At 46.2% G+C, this 18,437-nt stretch overlaps 1 protein-coding gene across 6 annotated transcripts in view; it reads right to left on the bottom strand.

The window, feature by feature from the left end:
* The window catches only part of PDGFRA (platelet derived growth factor receptor alpha), a 46,820-nt gene that overhangs the window by 10,234 nt on the left and 18,149 nt on the right, over positions 1 to 18,437 (bottom strand). For all 6 annotated transcript variants that reach the window (XM_045833913.1, XM_045833911.1, XM_045833912.1 and 3 more), the window contains exons 8-21: positions 16,040 to 16,155; positions 14,981 to 15,107; positions 13,477 to 13,670; positions 12,652 to 12,746; positions 12,316 to 12,448; positions 10,280 to 10,384; positions 9,792 to 9,902; positions 9,381 to 9,534; positions 8,377 to 8,543; positions 5,292 to 5,407; positions 4,815 to 4,937; positions 3,392 to 3,503; positions 2,025 to 2,124; positions 1,787 to 1,892 (exon numbers count right to left, since the gene is read on the bottom strand). In XM_045833913.1, the coding sequence (XP_045689869.1) occupies positions 1,787 to 1,892; positions 2,025 to 2,124; positions 3,392 to 3,503; positions 4,815 to 4,937; positions 5,292 to 5,407; positions 8,377 to 8,543; positions 9,381 to 9,534; positions 9,792 to 9,902; positions 10,280 to 10,384; positions 12,316 to 12,448; positions 12,652 to 12,746; positions 13,477 to 13,670; positions 14,981 to 15,107; positions 16,040 to 16,155 (1,759 nt within the window). The remainder of the gene's footprint in view (positions 1 to 1,786; positions 1,893 to 2,024; positions 2,125 to 3,391; positions 3,504 to 4,814; positions 4,938 to 5,291; positions 5,408 to 8,376; positions 8,544 to 9,380; positions 9,535 to 9,791; positions 9,903 to 10,279; positions 10,385 to 12,315; positions 12,449 to 12,651; positions 12,747 to 13,476; positions 13,671 to 14,980; positions 15,108 to 16,039; positions 16,156 to 18,437) is intronic.

Here is an 18,437-nt window from a genome sequence, read left to right as displayed (position 1 = left end):
CACCCATGGCAGAAATCTGCTGCTGGCAGGTCTTAGGAGCCACTCCTCTGAGTCAGTAGCTGTGCCTATATCCCTCCCCACACACACCGCTGTTCGGGACTAACTTGGACTCGTCATCTGGCCGCCGCACACAGTCGCTCCCAGGCCTGAACGGGTCCTGGTAAGAGGTGACAAGGACTTCCGTAAGGAGTGCCACACCTGAAGCCTGCCTGATTCCAACACATTGAAGAAATTTAACTCATAACTGACAACCTTTGATCTAAAGAGACCATACTTTCAACACTAATTCCAGTCTCTTTCCATGAAAACGTGTTCGCCAACCAGGGTGTCTTTGACTGACCTACAGTGAATTTCCTTCTGCTTCCCCACTGCCTCACTTACAGGACTTGTCATGGGCAGCGAGATAATGAATAGACAAAAGTATTTCAATTCCAGTTCAGCGTGCCACCTCCGAACACTGCTCCTCCTCAAGAAGAAGGAAGAGAAGCCAAAAGTATGAAAAGTCTACAGGGTGGCTCTAATTTGAATCTAAGAAATTGATTTTATTGTTCAAGTGTGTCTGGGTTTCCTTCTCAGCATCTCAGCAGAAAGTTTTTTCATTCGTTAACATATCCTGCTTGGTTCCATGAAATTACATTTGTTCCTTTGAACAATGTTTCCTATTCCACAGAAAACCAGCTGGAGCCACAGATAACAGCTGAGGTTGCTCCTTCCAGTCAGCTGGCAAAAGCCAATTTTGCATGGATTTAAGTGCATTCAAATTTGCGATGTAATGGCTGTGGATGCCCTGAGACTTCTAACCGCACGGTAGCTTCAGATACTCAAACATCTGGAGAATAAAGTGCTTACAGGTTTTGCACCCCCAAGATGAAAGAGGAGCCCTGGGGAAGAGGGTTTTCATTTGCCACTGCCACCAGGGCCTTGGGGAGCCCTCCACAAAACCCCAGCCGCTGGGTCACACCATCTTTTCCCTCTTTTGAAAACGTTCCTTTAAAACGGTGTTGAACGGTGCTGCTGGCTCGCATAGCCACCAGCTAGCGCCTCCTCCCCTTGCGCACTCCTTTCCACCCATCTTAAGTGGCCCAGGCAAACCTTTCAGTTTTAAATTTTTTTTTTTTAGGATTTTATGTATTTATTTTTAGAGAGGGAAAGGAGGGAGAAAGAGAGAGAAAGAAACATCAATGTGCGGTTGCTGGGGGCCGTGGCCTGCAACCCACACATGTGCCCTGACTGGGGATCAAACCTGCGACACTTTGGTTTGCAGCCCACACTCAATCCACTGAGCTATGCCAGCTAGGGCTCATTTTTAAAATATTTTTAAGTTTTTAATTACAGTTGACATACAGTATGACATATAATATGCCATAGTATATGCCATACATACAATGACATATACTTGACATATTAGTTTCAGATGTACAACATAGTGGTTAGACATTTATGTAATTTATAAGTGATCATCTGATAAATCTAGTACCCATCTGACACCATACATAGTTATTACAATATTATCAATTACATTCCCCATGCTGCACCTTAAACCCCTGTGACTTTTTATATTTATCAATTTGTACATCTTAACCCCTTTCCTTTGGTACCCAGTCCCCCAAAACCCTCTTCCATCCAGAACATCAAAATGTTCTCTGTATCTATGAGTTTGCTTCTGTTTTGTTCATTTTAGACTCTGCATGTAAGTGAAATCACATGGTATTTGTCTTTCTCTGCCTTATTTATTTCATGTAACATAGTACACTCCAGGTCCATCCATGCTGTCCCACAGACAAACCTTTTTATATTGTCCAGGCAGCAGGTTCTCCACAATCTCTCTCAGGTGGTAAAAGGAGGGTCTCTTCTCGGGCTCGCTGTTCCAGCACTTGACCATGATCTCGTAGCTGGAGGAGCACAGAACTCAGAGTGAGCCCTGGGAGGAGTGAAGATGCCACCCCACCATCCCCACTGCCCCCACCTGCCCCGCAGACCCACTGGGCAGGAACATGGGGCCCACGGGGTGGGGAGAAGCTCACATTTCACTGGTGGCGTGGTCGGGCTTGGCCATCCGGTACCCACTCTTGATCTTATTGTAGAAAGTAGAATCCACCATCATGCCAGGGTAGGGTGTGCCCCCTGAAAGCCAAAGGGGAAAGCAACCAGGGTTAACAAATGCCTGGTACATTTTTGAAATAATTGGGGTAATACAGCACATTTAGAAAACATTTGGGGATCCCCACCATGAAGTACTGGTTCTTTCAAGGAAAGGAAGATGTGTTAGCTCCCCACCCAAACCTTACATTTTAGCAGGACTTCTAGTTTGGTCAAGTCCAAACCCCCTGGGCAAAAATTCTGTATCTCTAGAAAAAGCTCAAAAGTGCTTTTCAATATTTCTGACAACTGGACCTACACATACAAAGCAAAATAGAAAACCAAAAGAAATTTTGAATCACTGAGGTCACAAAAAGTCATTTTCACCTGAAATTAAAGCAAAAGTCAAAGGTGGGGCTTAAAATATTGAGATAACCCTCTGCTTTTAACACACTGTGCACACTGGGATGATCCACGGTGATGCCCAAGGAGGGAGAACTGAGAACAAGGACGCCAGCGGAGAGAAGACTCCCTTCACTAGCAGATCAGAGTAACAGTAAACTCATGAAACGCTTCACATGGCCAAGGCCAGGTCAAGTTTAGTTTCCTCTCTAAAGCCTTCCAAAGCCACTCTAGGGCTCCTTTTCCCTCTGTCTGGACTTTCATCAGGACTTTTAATCAAGACCAAACAGTTTACCATGAAGTGTGTGAGTCTCATCTCTCAGGATGAACCGTCCCGCAGTCAGGGTTGTGAATCAGCCCACTCCTGGAGCCCTCACCGGGAAGCATGGGCACCTCTGTTGTTCAGCAGCTGGTGAGTGACCGAACGACTAGGAGGTGTTACTCCTCCAACATGATGACCAGGAAGGGGAGCCACACCCTTCTCTTTGCCACACTACCTTTCCCCTGAGCATCTACCACCATGATGTGAGGGAGAACAACCCTCCACTGGTGAACCCACTTAACCCAAAGTCTGAGGTGAAAAAGCAGCTGGCGAGTGGGTGTCATCAGGAGCACTCCCACTGGGAGGAAGTCACTCTGGTGTGGCCCAAATAAGAGGAAGGGCAAAGGCCAGGAGTGAGGGCAAAGGTCAGGGGTGAGGGCACAGCTCCCCAAGAACCTCACCTCATTCTGCACAGGCACACACCAGACATCGCACGGGCACAAAGTGTGCTAAAAATCGGCCACAGTGCACTTGACTCACACCAAGTATCTCAACCCTGATTAGCTCCTGGAGCTTGGAAAAACACAGTGCTTCCCTTCTGATGTTGTTCCAGAACCACCCAAACAAGCAGAGCCATCAGGCACATACCAAGGGAAAAGATCTCCCAGAGCAGAATGCCGTAAGACCAGACGTCGCTCAGCGTGGTGTAGAGGTTGTCGAAGATGCTCTCAGGAGCCATCCACTTCACGGGGAGGAAGGTCTACAGGGAAGAGGGACTGAAGTTAAACCCAGTGGCCGCACTGATGATCCACAGCAGCAGAAATAGGAAGAGGTTCTCTTCCCACTGGGCTGAGAATAACTCGCACTAATAACATTGGCCCACACGAGCGTCTTCTGTGTGCTGTTCACTGCTGTTCACCCAGTGGGCGCTCAATAAATATTTGATGAATGATGGATGGTCAGTGTTCCCTCTGATGCTCTTCCAAGGAATAACATCCAAAAGTGTATAATCTTGAATTTTTACCCCAAAAGTGTTGAGTCCTGACTGGACCTGTGCCCTAGTTTAAAGCGTTCCTAGGAACAAAATTAAGAACAGACCCAGGGATCTGAGAGCCAATTACATTTTGAACTGAAGAAATGCTGTGAAGAGCCTGACAGAAGGATCATTTCGCAGCCTCCTTTTGTGAGGTTGTCCAACCTTCTGCGGAAACGCTAACCTGGGCAGACACATCAAACAGCCCCATCGGCATCCTGCAGCCTTCTAAAACTGCTGGGCAGATAACAGAGACTCACGACCTTTTTGAACAGACCTTGACTCAGAGGCCTAAAGCTACAGGTCATGGTCGCAGAGCCCATGAAACACACAGAGCATGGGCACAGCCCAGTGTCCTGCGGGTGGCTGCAGCAGCCCCTTGGGCTGTCTCATGGTCTGTGTGGTGGGGTAGTCTGGATTAGTACCTACAGGTAGCGGCCGTATCCCCAGCTACTCCATCTGCTTAGATGGCAAAGGAGTGAACAGAAAAGTTCAAGTGTAAGATAGAATGACTATCTTTAAGAAAATTAGGCTTCTAAGATACATGAGCTCTAATGGTTTTCACATTTTAGGGGTTTAGATGCCATTTGAAAATTTGCTAGAAGCTGGAGCAGCTCTCCTTGGAAATGCACGCACATACATCCTTGTGCACAATATACATATTAATGTTGACTGGGTGCTGTGTGTGCCAAGCACTGCCCTAAGCATCTGACATGGGTTCACTGATTTAATCCCTCACAGCAACTCAACAGGTAGGTATCATTGTCTCTTCCCTCCTAGGGAAATCGCAGTCCAGAGTGGTCTAGTAACTTGCCCCCGCTACCACACTAGTAAGTCCTGGAGCTCGGGCTCACAGCTGGGCAGTCTGCTGCACAGCCTGTGCTTTTCTCACCAACCCCGGGAGCCCACCCACCCATGGGTCTTATGGAGTCCACGCTGAAATGATGGGCACCCCAATGGCTGGAAACGACACCTGATTTCAGAGGTCTGAGTGAGGGAGGGTAAGCATGCCAAATGCGGGGAGAGGGGAGCACTTACGCTGCCTTTCGATACATAGTTCGAATCATGCATGATGTCCCTGGCTAGGCCAAAGTCACAGATCTTTACGATTTTCCCTTGTGCCAGGAGAACATTGCGGGCAGCCAGGTCCCGGTGGACACACTGTGAGGAAAGGGAAGAAATGGCGTCAGGCTCGATCTATCCACTGCTAGATGGCCTTACCCCTGCAAGACTGGCCATGCCGTGGTGGCACGTGGAGCTGCCTGGCACACCTCGGAGAGGCTCATCTGGCCGTAAGAGATCACTTCCCAGGTTCTCATTCCCACTTCTCCCAAGAGCAAAAAAAGTTCTGAAGAGGAGCAGACACCTGAGGATGTCAGACTCCCCTCCCTGCTCTGGGAAGAGGAAGAGAGGGGCAGCCACTGCTCCAGTCCTTTCCAAGAGCGACCTTCCACGCTCACCTCATTCACATCTGCGGCCTGAGTCTACAAACATCTGTTCCATGGACGCACTTACATTTTTTGAAGCCAAAAACTCCATTCCTCGGGCAACTTGGTAGGTGAAGCTCAACAAATCCAACAGAGTAAGGCCTTCTGAGCTATCATCCGAAAGGAGGTTTTTGACTTCGGACTCTGCAGAAAAGCCAGTAAGAGTGTCAGCACTGTCACACAGCAGGGGCCTCACCCCGACCCCTGTGCCGCTCAGCAGGGGGCGCTGCTCGTCAGATGCGCTTGTCCAAGGAACATCTAAAGTGACTTTTTATTTTTCTGTTTTTCTTTAAATTTCTTGAATTACAGTTTACACCCAGTCCAGTATTATTTTGTATTAGTTTCAGGTGTACAGCATCCAGGGGTGTCCAACCTGCAGCCCATGGACTGAATGCAGCCCAGGATGGCTGTGAATGTAGCCCAACACAAAATCGTAAACTTCCTTAAACATTATGAGATTTTTTCATGATTACATGTCACAATGTATTTAATGTGTGGCCCAAGATAGCCCTTCTTCTTCCAGTGTGGCCCAGAGACGTGAAAAGGTTGGACACCCTTATACAATCGTATACTTTACAAAGTGTTCTCCCCGATATTTCCAGTACCCAACTGGCACCGTACATGGTTATTACAATATTGACTATATGTCCTATGCTGTACTTTACATCCCCATAAAATTATTTCTTAATCTCATTTCTTTTTATCTTCTTAGAGAGGGGAAGGGAGGGAGAAAGAAATATTGATGTGAGAGAGAAACATCGACAGGTGCCTCTTACCCACACCTCAACTGGGGACCCAGTCTGCAACCCAGGCATGTGCCCTGACTGGGAATCGAACCAGGGACATTTTGTTTTGTGGGATGACTCCCAACCAACTGTGCCACAACAGTCAGAGCCCCATAAAGTGATTTTCTTATAGAGTTTCCACACCTCACAGGTGGGTATCTAAACTACGCCAACTCTAGACAAAATGCCTTGGAATTTAAGTAATGAGCTTTTCAGACAGAAGTAAACATCTGGCCCCGGCTGTTACAAACATGTGGCTCAGAGGAGCGCTGGCCTGAGAACCAAAGGGTTGGATTCTCAGTCAGGGCACATGCCTGGGTTGTGGGCCAGGTCCCCAGTAGGGGGTGCACAAGAGGCAACTGATCTATGGATCTCTCACACATCGATGTTACTCTCCCTGTCTCCCTCCCTTTCCCTCTCTCTAAAAATAAATAGTTTCTTAAAAAGAAATATATATCTTATATATATATGTACACACACACACACACGTACCAACCTAATAGATTCTCATACATATTTTGTTGTTTGCCTCCAAAATTTCTTTTTTTAACCTTAGGACATCAGATCAGGCACCATTAAAACACATAAAAACTAAAATCTTCCATGATGAATATACATGAGGGCCTTTTGAAAAACCATCTTCTAGGAATTGTTTCTTTCTTTCTTTTTTTTTTTAAAGCCACCTTCACAGTCCTTGGCTCATTTGGTGAAGGAGATCACCCACCAGCCAGACCAGAGGTAGCAAGCTTAGAGATCAGTGCCAGCGACCCTGCGTTTGTTCCCTTTGTAACTTGTCCACTTTCCCGGTCTGTCCCAGCTGGCAGGGCCCCAGGGTTTTCGAGGAAGGAGGCGATCTAGGCCAACAGTTCTCAGTTCTTTTTGAAAATTTTCAGGCAAGTGAAGAGTAGATGCAGCCATTCACATTTTTCCAGCCAGCTCAAGGCAGGCCAGGAAGCAGCGGTCTGCCTGCCAACAGGGCCCGGGCCGAGCATGAATCAGGTTCCCCTGACATCTGGAGCCAGGTCCAGCCTGGGAAGCAATGTAAACTATTTTTAACAATACAGGAGTGGAGAGGAAGCACTGATTCCGACAGCCCTCACTGGCTCATCTTTAAAAAGGGCTTGGAAGTCTACCCATTTGGCAACGGGGAATGAATGGAACTTGGAACTGCAGCAATGGAAAATATTATTGTGTACTGAGTGAGCTTTGCAAAATGAGCACGTTCTTTTTATTTTTTTTAATCCTCACCCGAGGATACGTTGTTTTTGTGGGTTGTTTTTTTTTTAATTGATTTCAGAGAGAAAGGAAGGGAGGCAGAGGGGGAAAGAGAGAGACACGGATGTGAGAAACATCCATCAATTGCCTCCCATATGCGTCCCAACCAGGGATCGAACCTGCAACCTAGGTACACGCCCTGACCAGGGACTGAACCCACAACCATTTGGTGTATGGTATGACACTCCAAACAACTGAGCCACCTGGCCAGGGATACACATTGTTCTTGTAATAGATTGTACCTTCCACTTAAGAACCCCGAAAGCATTCAGAGCACATTAGTAATTTTCAAAACAATTCCCATAGCAGCTAAATTTTTTCTGTCATTGACCAATGTGGGGGGCTCAGATCCAATAACGCAAGATCACAGGACAAGTCGACATCGGTCCCATCTAGTAGCCTCCTCCGCCCTGCAAGCCTGGGATCAGACTAGGACCGAGGAGGGACCACCCCCCAGGAGATGTGGGGTGGTCCATCTGGTACGGGCATCAGTGGGGCTCCCTAGGGTTTATACATCAACTCAACCCTGCCACATGCCCATCTGCTTTGAAACAGACAGATCTCCCTTCAAACAACACCCCTGTCAGAAAATATAACCTCAAATGGTCCACTTTCTACTTTCTATCACGAATTGGGTATTAGCAAAGCTAAAAGCAAGGATCACTGAACCCAGAGACATCAGAGATTTACATAATTAAATTTTACAATATAAGATTGCCAACTTTTCATTTGGCCAAGTTAGGGCATTGGGGGAAAAAAACATCAATACTACCTTCCTTTAAAAAAAAATGTTATAAAAAGATCATTATATCAGAGTAACAATTCTTTAAGATAATTATATTTAAAGTCTGAAAAATTCATTACATCAGGTCTGTCTTTATTGTTTTTCTTCTTTTCAAGGTCACTGGCAGGTTGTACAGACCTGCATATAGGGACTCTGAGGCCTGGCAGTTCTATTTACCAGGTATGTTCACCTTCTTCTGAATATTCTGAGAATCACATTAAACCTCTGGAAGAGCACAACACCCAAAGAGTCAGCAGAGACACTTTTACCTAACATAGATTTCTTCTTATACGAGGCTGGGCGGTCATACAGCGATCTCTGGATGTCCGAATATTTAGAAACCTCTTTCCTTTCCAGCATGGGGACATACTGGGTGGTGTCAGCTTGCTTCATGTCCATGTAGTCGCCGTTGTTTTCAAAAGATAAAACAACGTAACTGTAAAAACAGAAAGAGAAACCTTATCCAGGTGCCCCTCTAGAGGGATCATGCAACATTCAGTAAATGACGACCAGGTACCTACAGTCCGCAAGGTAGTATGTTGGGCACGGGGGTGGCAGGGCTGAGTAAAAGTAATACCCATCTGCACCCTCCACATGGGGTGGTCTATTTGGGGAGGTGAGCCTTAATCAATAATCATACAAACACAGAAATTATCTCAACTCAGGTGTGCCTGGACAGGTGCCATGTGGCTTGGCAGACAATTCCTGCGGCTCAATAAATTTAGCACCAATTTGGTATCCGTAGAGTAACTTAATATGAAGTGAACTCATGGTACTTCCTGATGTTACAGAACTTCAGATCTACAAAGATCTTTCCAGCCATTGGTGGGTTTCTGCACTGGGGATTACTATCACTGGTTTGATTGATAGGCCCAGCCAAGTACAGCGAGGACCAGTATCTCAAGCTTTGGGACCCTCAGACAGTTTGACTCAAAACATAAGCACTGAGGCATCCCTGGCCAGTGCTGCATTTTTGATAGGTGTTAAGTGGGCCACATATAAACAGGAAAACGGCTCCCAGAACAATTCCAACTCTGCCTTTCATTCAAACCTATCAGCAAGGCTCCGTCTACAACAGCCTGGTCTCAGACAGCAGCAGACACCATGCACTCATCGGCACTGTGTCATGGGACGATGGGGCAGGGTCGCTGGACTCTCAGTCTTGCTGCCTCCTGGCACAGAATCTGCAGACATGGATCCTACCAGGATGTGGGTTCTCTCCATGGTAAGACTTGTAAAACAATGATTCCCAGCAACGTCTCTCTGAACCCACCTCCGGGTGCTTTCATCCGCGGGGTTCAATCCGAAGATGTCCAGCTCTTTCTTTGGCTTCTCTGGGTGGTGGCTCAGGAAGCTATCCCTGTTCTTATGCAAATAGTTGACCAAATCCCCATAGAAGCAGTACTCAGTGATGATGTAAATGGGGCCTGTGGGGACCAAAATTGGTTAGGAGATGGGTTGGAAAGTGAACAGATAAGCCACAAATTGCTGTGTTTGCACTGACAAGAGATGTTGCTCAAAAACAGTGAGCTTTGCTCAATTCAGTGGAATCCAGTTGACTCCATTCAAGGGATTTATTCGCTGGCACTTTTGGAGGTACAAAGTGGGGACTTAAAGAGCTGGGTCTGACAGTCTGTACAACCACAGGTGTTCTATGAATGCCCTCGCGGGTCAGCAGGCCTACCTGACTTGGTGCAGGCTCCCAGCAAGTTTACAATATTCAAGTGTGGCCCCAGGTGGGTCATTATCTTCAGTTCAGACATGAGAGCTTGTTTTTCACTGGATCTGGCTGTGGCTGTTGAAGAAATAAATTACATATCAGTTCCGAGCAACCTACTGCCCTGAAAAAGCCAAAAAACATGGCTCATCCTGTGACTGGATATTCTTTTATTTACCAAGAGTCTAAAAGAGAGAGAGAGTGACTCTGGTCGAGACTCTAGTAACTGATCCCGAGCCTTTGGGGTAAAAAAAGAAGTCATTAAAAATAACAACTCTTAATTTTCCAACACACAGGCAACAAAAACAATCTAAATAAACCTAACTGACAAGAGTCCAAACAGAGTCCGAGGAACCAAGAGCTAGTCCTATTTGGCATGTACTGGCTTTGTGAGTTTGAGCAATTCATTTAATATCTCCATGTTCAAATAAAACTCCCCACCAAGGAACACTTACGTTTCAGCATCTTCACTGCTACTTTCATGACAGGTTGGGACCGGCTTAATCCATAGGCAGTTCCTTCCACCACTTTCCCAAACGCACCAGATCCCAGGATACGACCTGTGGGCAGCCCGAACACAGCACACAGGGGTGTCAGGTGGCTCACCAGCTTTTTTTTTTTTAATATATTTTTAGACAGAGGGGAAGGGAGGGGGAAAGAGAAGAAAAGGAACATCCATGTGCCAGAGAAACAATGGATCAGTTGCCTCTCACAGGCCCCCAGCCGGCCCACAACCCAGTCATGTGCCCTGACCGGAATTAAACTGGCGACCCCTTGCTTTGCAGGAGGAGACTCAGCCCACTGAGCCATGCCAGCCAGGGCTCATCAGCTTTATTTACCACAGCCTGTGCTCGTGGGTGCACAGCTGGGTGGTGTTTTTCCACTACAGAGGAAGCATAATGATTCCTCCAAGTCATCATGTCAAAGCCAGAACTGAGCCCACAGGGAAGGAAATTAGTATAATTGCTTTTGTCGAATAACATTTGCAAGGAAAAGGAAAACACGGCCAGGAGAAAGGAGGGTGCAGCCCTCCCCAGTGGGAGCACACTGTCTACCAGCTCGCGTGCTAGGCCAGACTCCGGGCTCCACTGCACTTGCTTTCTGTGGCTCTCGCCCAAGACCCCTGGTTCTCTGCCCTTCTGTTCTCCATGTGCAAACAGTGGCTTCTTTTGCATCCATAAGTCCTTATCCACTGCAAGTACTCCAGTATTCAAGACGTCCCTGACTCCAATGAGCAGTGAAGTAAACTTCAGGCTGGCCCCCTTGTCTGTCAGTTGGACCAGGAACTGCACGGCAAACCTTCCCTGGGAGCCCAACACTTTGCTATGCGTTGCGAGAAACAAAACAAAATGCAAGCTGTCATCCCCACTCTTAAAGAGCTCAGAGTCTAAAAGGGAGACTCCAGAGGGGTTGGTCCCAGCACCTAGAGCCACACCGGGAAAGCCTCAGCTCCTCAGGGACACTGACAGCCAGCAGGGCCTTGCCTGTACTGCTGCAAACTAGGGAGCCACTGGCCGCCTGCACCCCAGAAGTGCCCAGGAGCAGAGGAACACAGGACTGCTTCTTGGCTTACTGGGGATTTGGCACTTTTCCCCTCATATTTTATTATTGCTTAACTTTCACCAGCTTCTTGTTCTTTTTTGTAAAACAAAGGGAAATATAAAAAAATAATAATAAGCTTAGTTCCCAGGTATAAGTATTAGAATTGGGCATAGCCAGAGTGTCTCATTTGATTTCAGATTAAGTATCTCTAAGAAAACCTAACCTTGCCGTGTTTTGGAATCACACGTAGATATCAAACACTACCTTTGGCATCCTCCAGAGTACGTATCGTTATAATATTCTCGGTAACATGCCTCGAGGTCTAACTTTCATTTCTTTGTCCTGTTTTCATTCATTCAGAATGTGATGGTTTTTTTAGAAAAACCCTCTGGACTAAAGCTTCATATATTTGGTCTCAGCCCAAGATTAAAATATTTGAAAAGTCTGTGACAAACTGGCTGATTATTTTTACAAGTTTTGCTTAAACATGTACCTATAGTTTTAGAGTCTATATTCTAAATATTCAACATATATTCTGAAGTACCTAATACATCCTCGGAATGGACTGGATCAAAATCCATTTTGTGGTTGCCTCATCCATTTCTCATCTGTTCCTTTTTAGTCACAGAAATTCATCTCATTTTCAATTTGTGTCATTTCTAAAGCAAAGCCATTTTGATGGGTATCTTTGGCAAGTCTCATATCTTCTTCTTTTATAAAATTTTCTTTCACCATCATTTTATATAAAATGAGATTTTAAGGAGATCATTGCGGTTATCCAATTAACTCATTTTCAAGACCAAAAAATATATATCTGAAAGCCAATTTCTATTGCCTAGCTGTCATTAAGCACGAGCTGAGATCCCTCCTTCCTCCACGGGCCTGGAAAGAGCAAAGTTATATACAAATTGAAAGGGAGTCTTGGGAGATGTCTCCGGGAGAAGCTTACCCAACACGAGTCCGTCTCTGGGAAACTCCCATCTCGAGTCATAAGGCAACTGCATTGGGTCCACATAAATGTATTCATGTCCATCGGGGCTGATGGATTCAATGACCCTCCAGCGAATTTCATACCTCGGCTTCTGTAAGTGACCAGGTCAGGTAACTGGTAAATGACCAAAGTCTGAATGCACCAAAGCCGAACTGCAGCCGCAAAGTGGCTGGACACAGTGACTCGACACAAAATTACTGAGCTCCTTCTCTGTGCCAAGCACCGCACTCGGTTGCTATTCTTCCTGTTCTTAAAGGCTTCCAAGACTTTTAGTTCTTTGAGAAAAATACCCACCTGTTTCCAAATGACAACCAGGACAATCAGTGAGATGATCACAATCACCAGCAGCACCAGGACTGCAGCTGCCACCGTGAGTTCAGAATGCAGAGCTGGAGGGGAAAGGGAGAGGCAGGATGGAAACTCTGCATGAACACACAGAGGGGCGGGGAAGGCAGTGTGGCTGTGGCTGGGACAGAAATCCCCGAATGTCGTGGAGAAGCATGAGGGCTGCCTGGCTCGTTTTAGGGATGGGCAGCAGCATGTCTCAACTACCTGCACCCACGAAACTACTCCAACTCTTCCCTTGGAAAAGAAAGGGACAAAATTCAATCAGGGGAATGCAATACGTTCTCTAAAGGTGGTCCAACATTAACCTTCTGGACAGAAGAATTGGAACATAAAGACTGATAAGTGAGATTGAGAGCTACCATAAGCTCAAAAACTTAGGTTCAATGTATTTTGAAAGGTTGCATTTTGTTTATATTGCTTTCAGGTTCATTAAATTTTACTCAAGGAATTCCACCTGACTCAGCTGTCGTAAGGAGGATAAAGGCAGAAGATCCTTCCTCCCCCTTTCCCACACTCAGAATAGAGTGACTGGGCAGCTATAGTCAGACAGGCAACATGCCAAGGGGCCTCTGCAAGGTGCTTGTCTGGATCTGAGTCTGAAAAAAGGACTCCCACACAGATGCCATGAGAAGGCCCTTTAAGAGCAATCAGAGCTGAATTTCGGCCTGGGGACCTTTGTTCCTAGAGGACCCCACTGGGATTCAATGTCCACCTCAGGAAGAAAGGGCTTGGCTCATGACTTAGAGCTGTTCTGACTGACAAGCAACTCACTAGGAGCCACCAGCTTCAGCTCTCGGTTCTCCACCCCAAGGAGATTCCTCGCCAGACACCGGACGGCGATGGTCTCCTCCACTTTGGCGAATGTCACCTGGCCCTCCATCACACTCCTGTCCAGGGGGTGGACCTCTGTGATGATGTTTGAGATGTTGCTGGCCAAAACTGTCCATGAAGTCTCATTATTACATCTGGGAAGAAAAAGGACACAAATATAGAGCCAGTTGTCCGGAGTAAAAGAGGTGAGTGGAGCAGCGAGAGTCATGAGGACCACAGGCCATTCCAACCTGGTCTACATTTGGGGGTGCTACGAGTCGATTTCTTATTTTGCGTGCACATGGACATTAAAACTTGCTTGCACACACCCAAAACTGAACGACCTATGTGCAGATAATTTAACGTTAAATGATTATGAAGACAAGGCAGAGATAAGCCCAATCAAATATAACTGCCAATCCCCTCTGGCTGGTGTGGCTCAGTGGATTGAGCACTGACCTGCGAACTAAAGGGTCACCGGTTTGATTCCCAGTCAGGGCACATGCCTGGGTTGCACAGGCCAGGTCCCCAGTGTGGGGCACACGAGAGGCAACCACACATTGATGTTTCTTTCCCTACCTTTCTCCCTCCCTTCCCCTCTCTCTGAAAATAAATTTTAAAAAAACCTTTAAAAATATATATATATAACTGTTAATCCCAAGCCCTGAACCCAGGAACAAATTGACAGTTTTTTTTAACTTCCAAGAATGTTTAACTCTCCCAATTTCCTACCCCTTCAAAAAGGCCTGGAGTCCTTCCTGCTCTCTAACTACACTGTAGAGAGGCACACCAAGGGTCATAGGGTTGGGGCGATCACCTGGTTGAGATTTGAGACCTAGACTGTAGCTCCAGTCATGATCCAAATCCGGTCCCTTAGCCCTTAGGAAGGGGTTAGGTCTCAGCCTGTAGGAGAAGCAGTCAAGGCTCCTGAACACAGCCAGTCTCCATAGACACAAGGGTGAACGTGTTGCTCGTGTGCCACTGGAGAAGGTTCAGGAATGGGGGATGGCGGAGGAACTGGTGAGTTAAATCCCATCAGACAGCAGGCAGGCACACAAGGTAGTGAGCAGCCACATGGGCAGTGTTTACGTTCACATGCCAGTCCAGCCACCAGATGACGTTCACCATGTGAGAACTATGAGGTGAAAAGGTGGGTCAGGGTAGCAAAAATCCTCTTGCAAGGGTAGCTCTTTAAATTCATTTTTTTTTAACGAGAGACCCTCGGAGAATCTGACAAAAGCCATGGGCCTTTTGCTCTCACGTTCATGAACACACAGGTGCACAGGCACACATGTATACACACATGTACATGCACACACAAGGACCATGTTAAGACCTGTATCTTGTAGTTTAGGGGCCAAATAAGAATCTCAAATACAAAAGAAGTAAAATGTATTTGAAGTCCTCTGCATCAAGGGAGAAACATTCTGACCACAAACGCAAAAGGAATATCCGATTCCCATACTTTTTAATATCCTTGCAAATCATCCACTCAATGTCAGGAAGAGGTGTCCCTGCAGCTGTGCATCTCACGGTCTGTGCCCCCGTAGATCCATGGTGGTCATCGACCAAGTCCAGAATAGATGAGGGAACTGCAAGAAATCAAAAGTGAATGGTTCTTGACCCAAAACTCCGGAAACGACAACCAGGAACATGAGTTCAGAACTTGTCCACAGGGCATTCGAACCTACAAATCAAGTAACCGCCCGAGAGGAGGCTGTGCGCATAGTAACACTCCAGTTTGCACAGATCCACTTGGTTAAGAGCATTTCACAGTTGCAGTGTTGTGGGATTTGTGCCCTGTGGTGTTTTAAATCTGGAGTGAGGGAAGCAAAAGGCCCCTGTGGTTACTTGGCTGGAAAGGCAAAGAGGCTCTTAAAATTAATATAGCTTGGGATTCAACTAATGGATTCAGCTCAATAGGAATCTAAAGCCGCATTTACCAGAGTGCAACTGCAGGATATTATTAAGTTTTAAAGATTCTTTAAAATCTGTGATCAAACAACTTAGAAATAGGCTACTGCTTGTATCCTAGATTTACTGTGAGGCACAAAGGAGCCCACCCAAGATGGCACCTGGCACATAGTAGGTGCTCAGTCAGGGGGTGCTGAACCTGAACGTGAAAGGACTTGGGTTTCCACTGTACCATGTCTGCAAGGGAAGCTGAGCAAAAAGGTCCAAACTCTCTGCAATAAGCTAAGGTTATCTGGACTAAAAAGCCTCATTTCACTCTTCCCTGAACTTGCAGGTGCCAGACTCAGAAGTACAGGGAAAAGAAGTTGTTAGAGCTTAGAAATTTCCAATCAGACTGTTTCAGAACAGCCTAGAACCCCCCCTAGAATTATGTAAATTCTTAAGTCCAATAAAGCTATCCCTAACGCATGATATCTCCAGTCCCTGCTTCTCCCCTAAAAGCGTTGCTTTTCCCTCCACAACCTGGGAGAAAAGTACCAGACTCTCCTCAGGAGACACTCATTCACTCACTCACCGAGCAAGCATTCTCTTCAGACCGCCCTGAACAAACCTTGAGTTAAGAGTTCAAAAGTGTAGCTCTTCACGTCATCTTCATTTTGAACTACAATAGTGTAATGGCCACTGTCTTCTTCCTTAGCACGGATCAGCTTTAATTTGCTTCGATATCTTGAAAGAAAAGGACTCTGTTTCAGCAAGAAGCAGCCAAATAAATTCCCATTGCTTCAGCAATTACCACGTTCAATTTAAACTTTATTTTTGTAAAAAAAAATAAATAAAAACATCTTTTTTTTCTTGTCTAGATCATCGGGACCCAACACACTCTGTACACACTGAAGGCCAGAGCTGCAGACACTTAATTCTTAAGCAAACACCTGGATATTTTGAGACGAGCAAGCAATGGCTCATGCCACCTCAGGCACCATCAGCTCCAGTAGGGCCTGCCTTCTGAATAGGAATAAACACGCCCCACCAATTTGATTTTTACCTGTTTAAAAAACACTTGCTTCCCCTAAATATCTATCATTTTGGTGGTTCAGCCAAACAATGAAACACCAATTTAAAAAAAGGGAGGAGGCTCTCTATATATGGATGTGGAGAAGTTTCTCCATGTGAATATGGAGAAGGATATAACATTCCTTCTTGCTTAGATTTGCTTTAAAAAAAAAAAACCCTCTGGAAGATTACATAAGAACCTAATAAAACCAGTAGGAGAAGAGAGGTATTGGCCAGATGGGGACAGGAGTGGAATGAGGCTTCATACAATGCACCTTCATGTCTAAATGGTTTTAAAGCATAGGATTCTATCACTTGCTCAAAAAAAAAACTTAAAAATTTATTTCTTTGTACTTTATTAAAGTGAAGTTCCCCCAAAAGATTCTTACCTGTGTGCATTATAAATGACACTGGGCCACGCATATGTGTGTGCATGCGCATCAATCTAGCATTTGCCCACTCATCCTTCCTTATAAAACATCACAGGATGGAAGAGCAATGGGAGTGGAGAAGAGCACTAACTAAGTGAGGAGAATTTGGCCATTCGTGACATTCTCGTAGTGAGCAGACCCTGGGCATTACTGAAATTCTCATTATTGAAATGTCTCCATTTCCATCTGTGCAGCATAGAAAAATTGTATGCCTAATGTAGAGGCATTGACAGAATTAATTAAATAAGATTATATGTGTAGAAGCATTTCATAGCCTCAAAAGTGTCCTGCATATTAGAGTCTTCTAGCCTAAGATGCTGGGCACTAGGACACATGATAAGAGGATGCAGGGCTGGTTTTCCCTGGGCAGCACCATACTGGACATGCGCCAGGACTGGATTTTCCTAGAGAGAGCCCTTAGGCACATCTGGCTGCTGATAACCAAATGATCTTCTGTCCGTTTTCTATACTGTTCAGCCAGGAAAGCTGGTGGACCCACTAGCTCTGAGCTCCAGGGATCCAGACACCCCATCCACCGTGTTCCTCTCTGGCCCGTAACGGGAACTAGAAGAGCATGTGCTGAAGGCACACTGAGTAACTCTAACAGGCAGCTTTCCCGGGCCCCTCAGGCGCCATTGCTACGGACTCACGCTGCAGAGAGTGCTCGTACAGGTGTTTGAAGTGCTGGCTGTGCCAGGGGCCCCCATTCCTCCTGGCCTCACAGCCCAGTGGGAAGTTCAGCACTGCCCACCTCTCTGTGCCCCTGCATTTTGGGTCATCAGAAAGCCTTCCAGATTCAGTATTCCACTTCATTTTCCATCATCTACAGAGGTCATAAAATTTCATGTTCTCAGACACTGCTTCCCAATTACACGAGGAACTTAGGTCAGAAAGGAGAAAGCGAATCCAGAGGCAAAGTGAACTGATGAGAGAGGTTCTGTCTCCTCCTCCCTGGTGGTTTGAAGGAGGGGGCTGACCCTGGTCTCTGTGGGGTGGTTTTTCTGACAAGGGCACAGGGCTGGATTAGCTGGGTCCTTCAAGGTGTACCCTCTGCTCCTGGATTCTTATCAGAGCTTCAAACTGCAAGAGACCTGAAATATCACCTGATCCAAGCCCTTGCTTTGAAGGCCATAAAGTGTTATTGACCCTATGTTATAGATGAGGAAACTGAGGCTGAGGCATGACTTACCCAAACCTCCACCACCCAGTTAAGAGAGTAGTCTACAGCTCTGAGAGGGCAGGGGTCCAAACTCCTCATTTTACTTCTTCTCCTAACCAATCTGACCAGGCTCCACCCTTGTTCCCTATGGAGGTCTCACTAGGGCAAATGTGTCTCGAAGGAGGTCAATGATGATTTATTTTATGTCAGTTTACATGATAATTGCCTTGCAACTGTAATCACTGTACAAATCTGATTGCAATACTAATGATGCACATCAAGGAATGTATTCAGTCCAAGGGGGTCCAATTTTACTTCCTTTCCTCCACCTCTCACTGGATCTGGGAACCTGTTTTTCAGTGGGG

Source organism: Phyllostomus hastatus, unplaced genomic scaffold (genome assembly GCF_019186645.2).
Source record: "Phyllostomus hastatus isolate PE091 unplaced genomic scaffold, TTU_PhHast_1.1 phas_contig_196, whole genome shotgun sequence".
NCBI lineage: Eukaryota > Metazoa > Chordata > Mammalia > Chiroptera > Phyllostomidae > Phyllostomus > Phyllostomus hastatus.
This window is presented reverse-complemented; position numbering and strand designations above follow the sequence as displayed.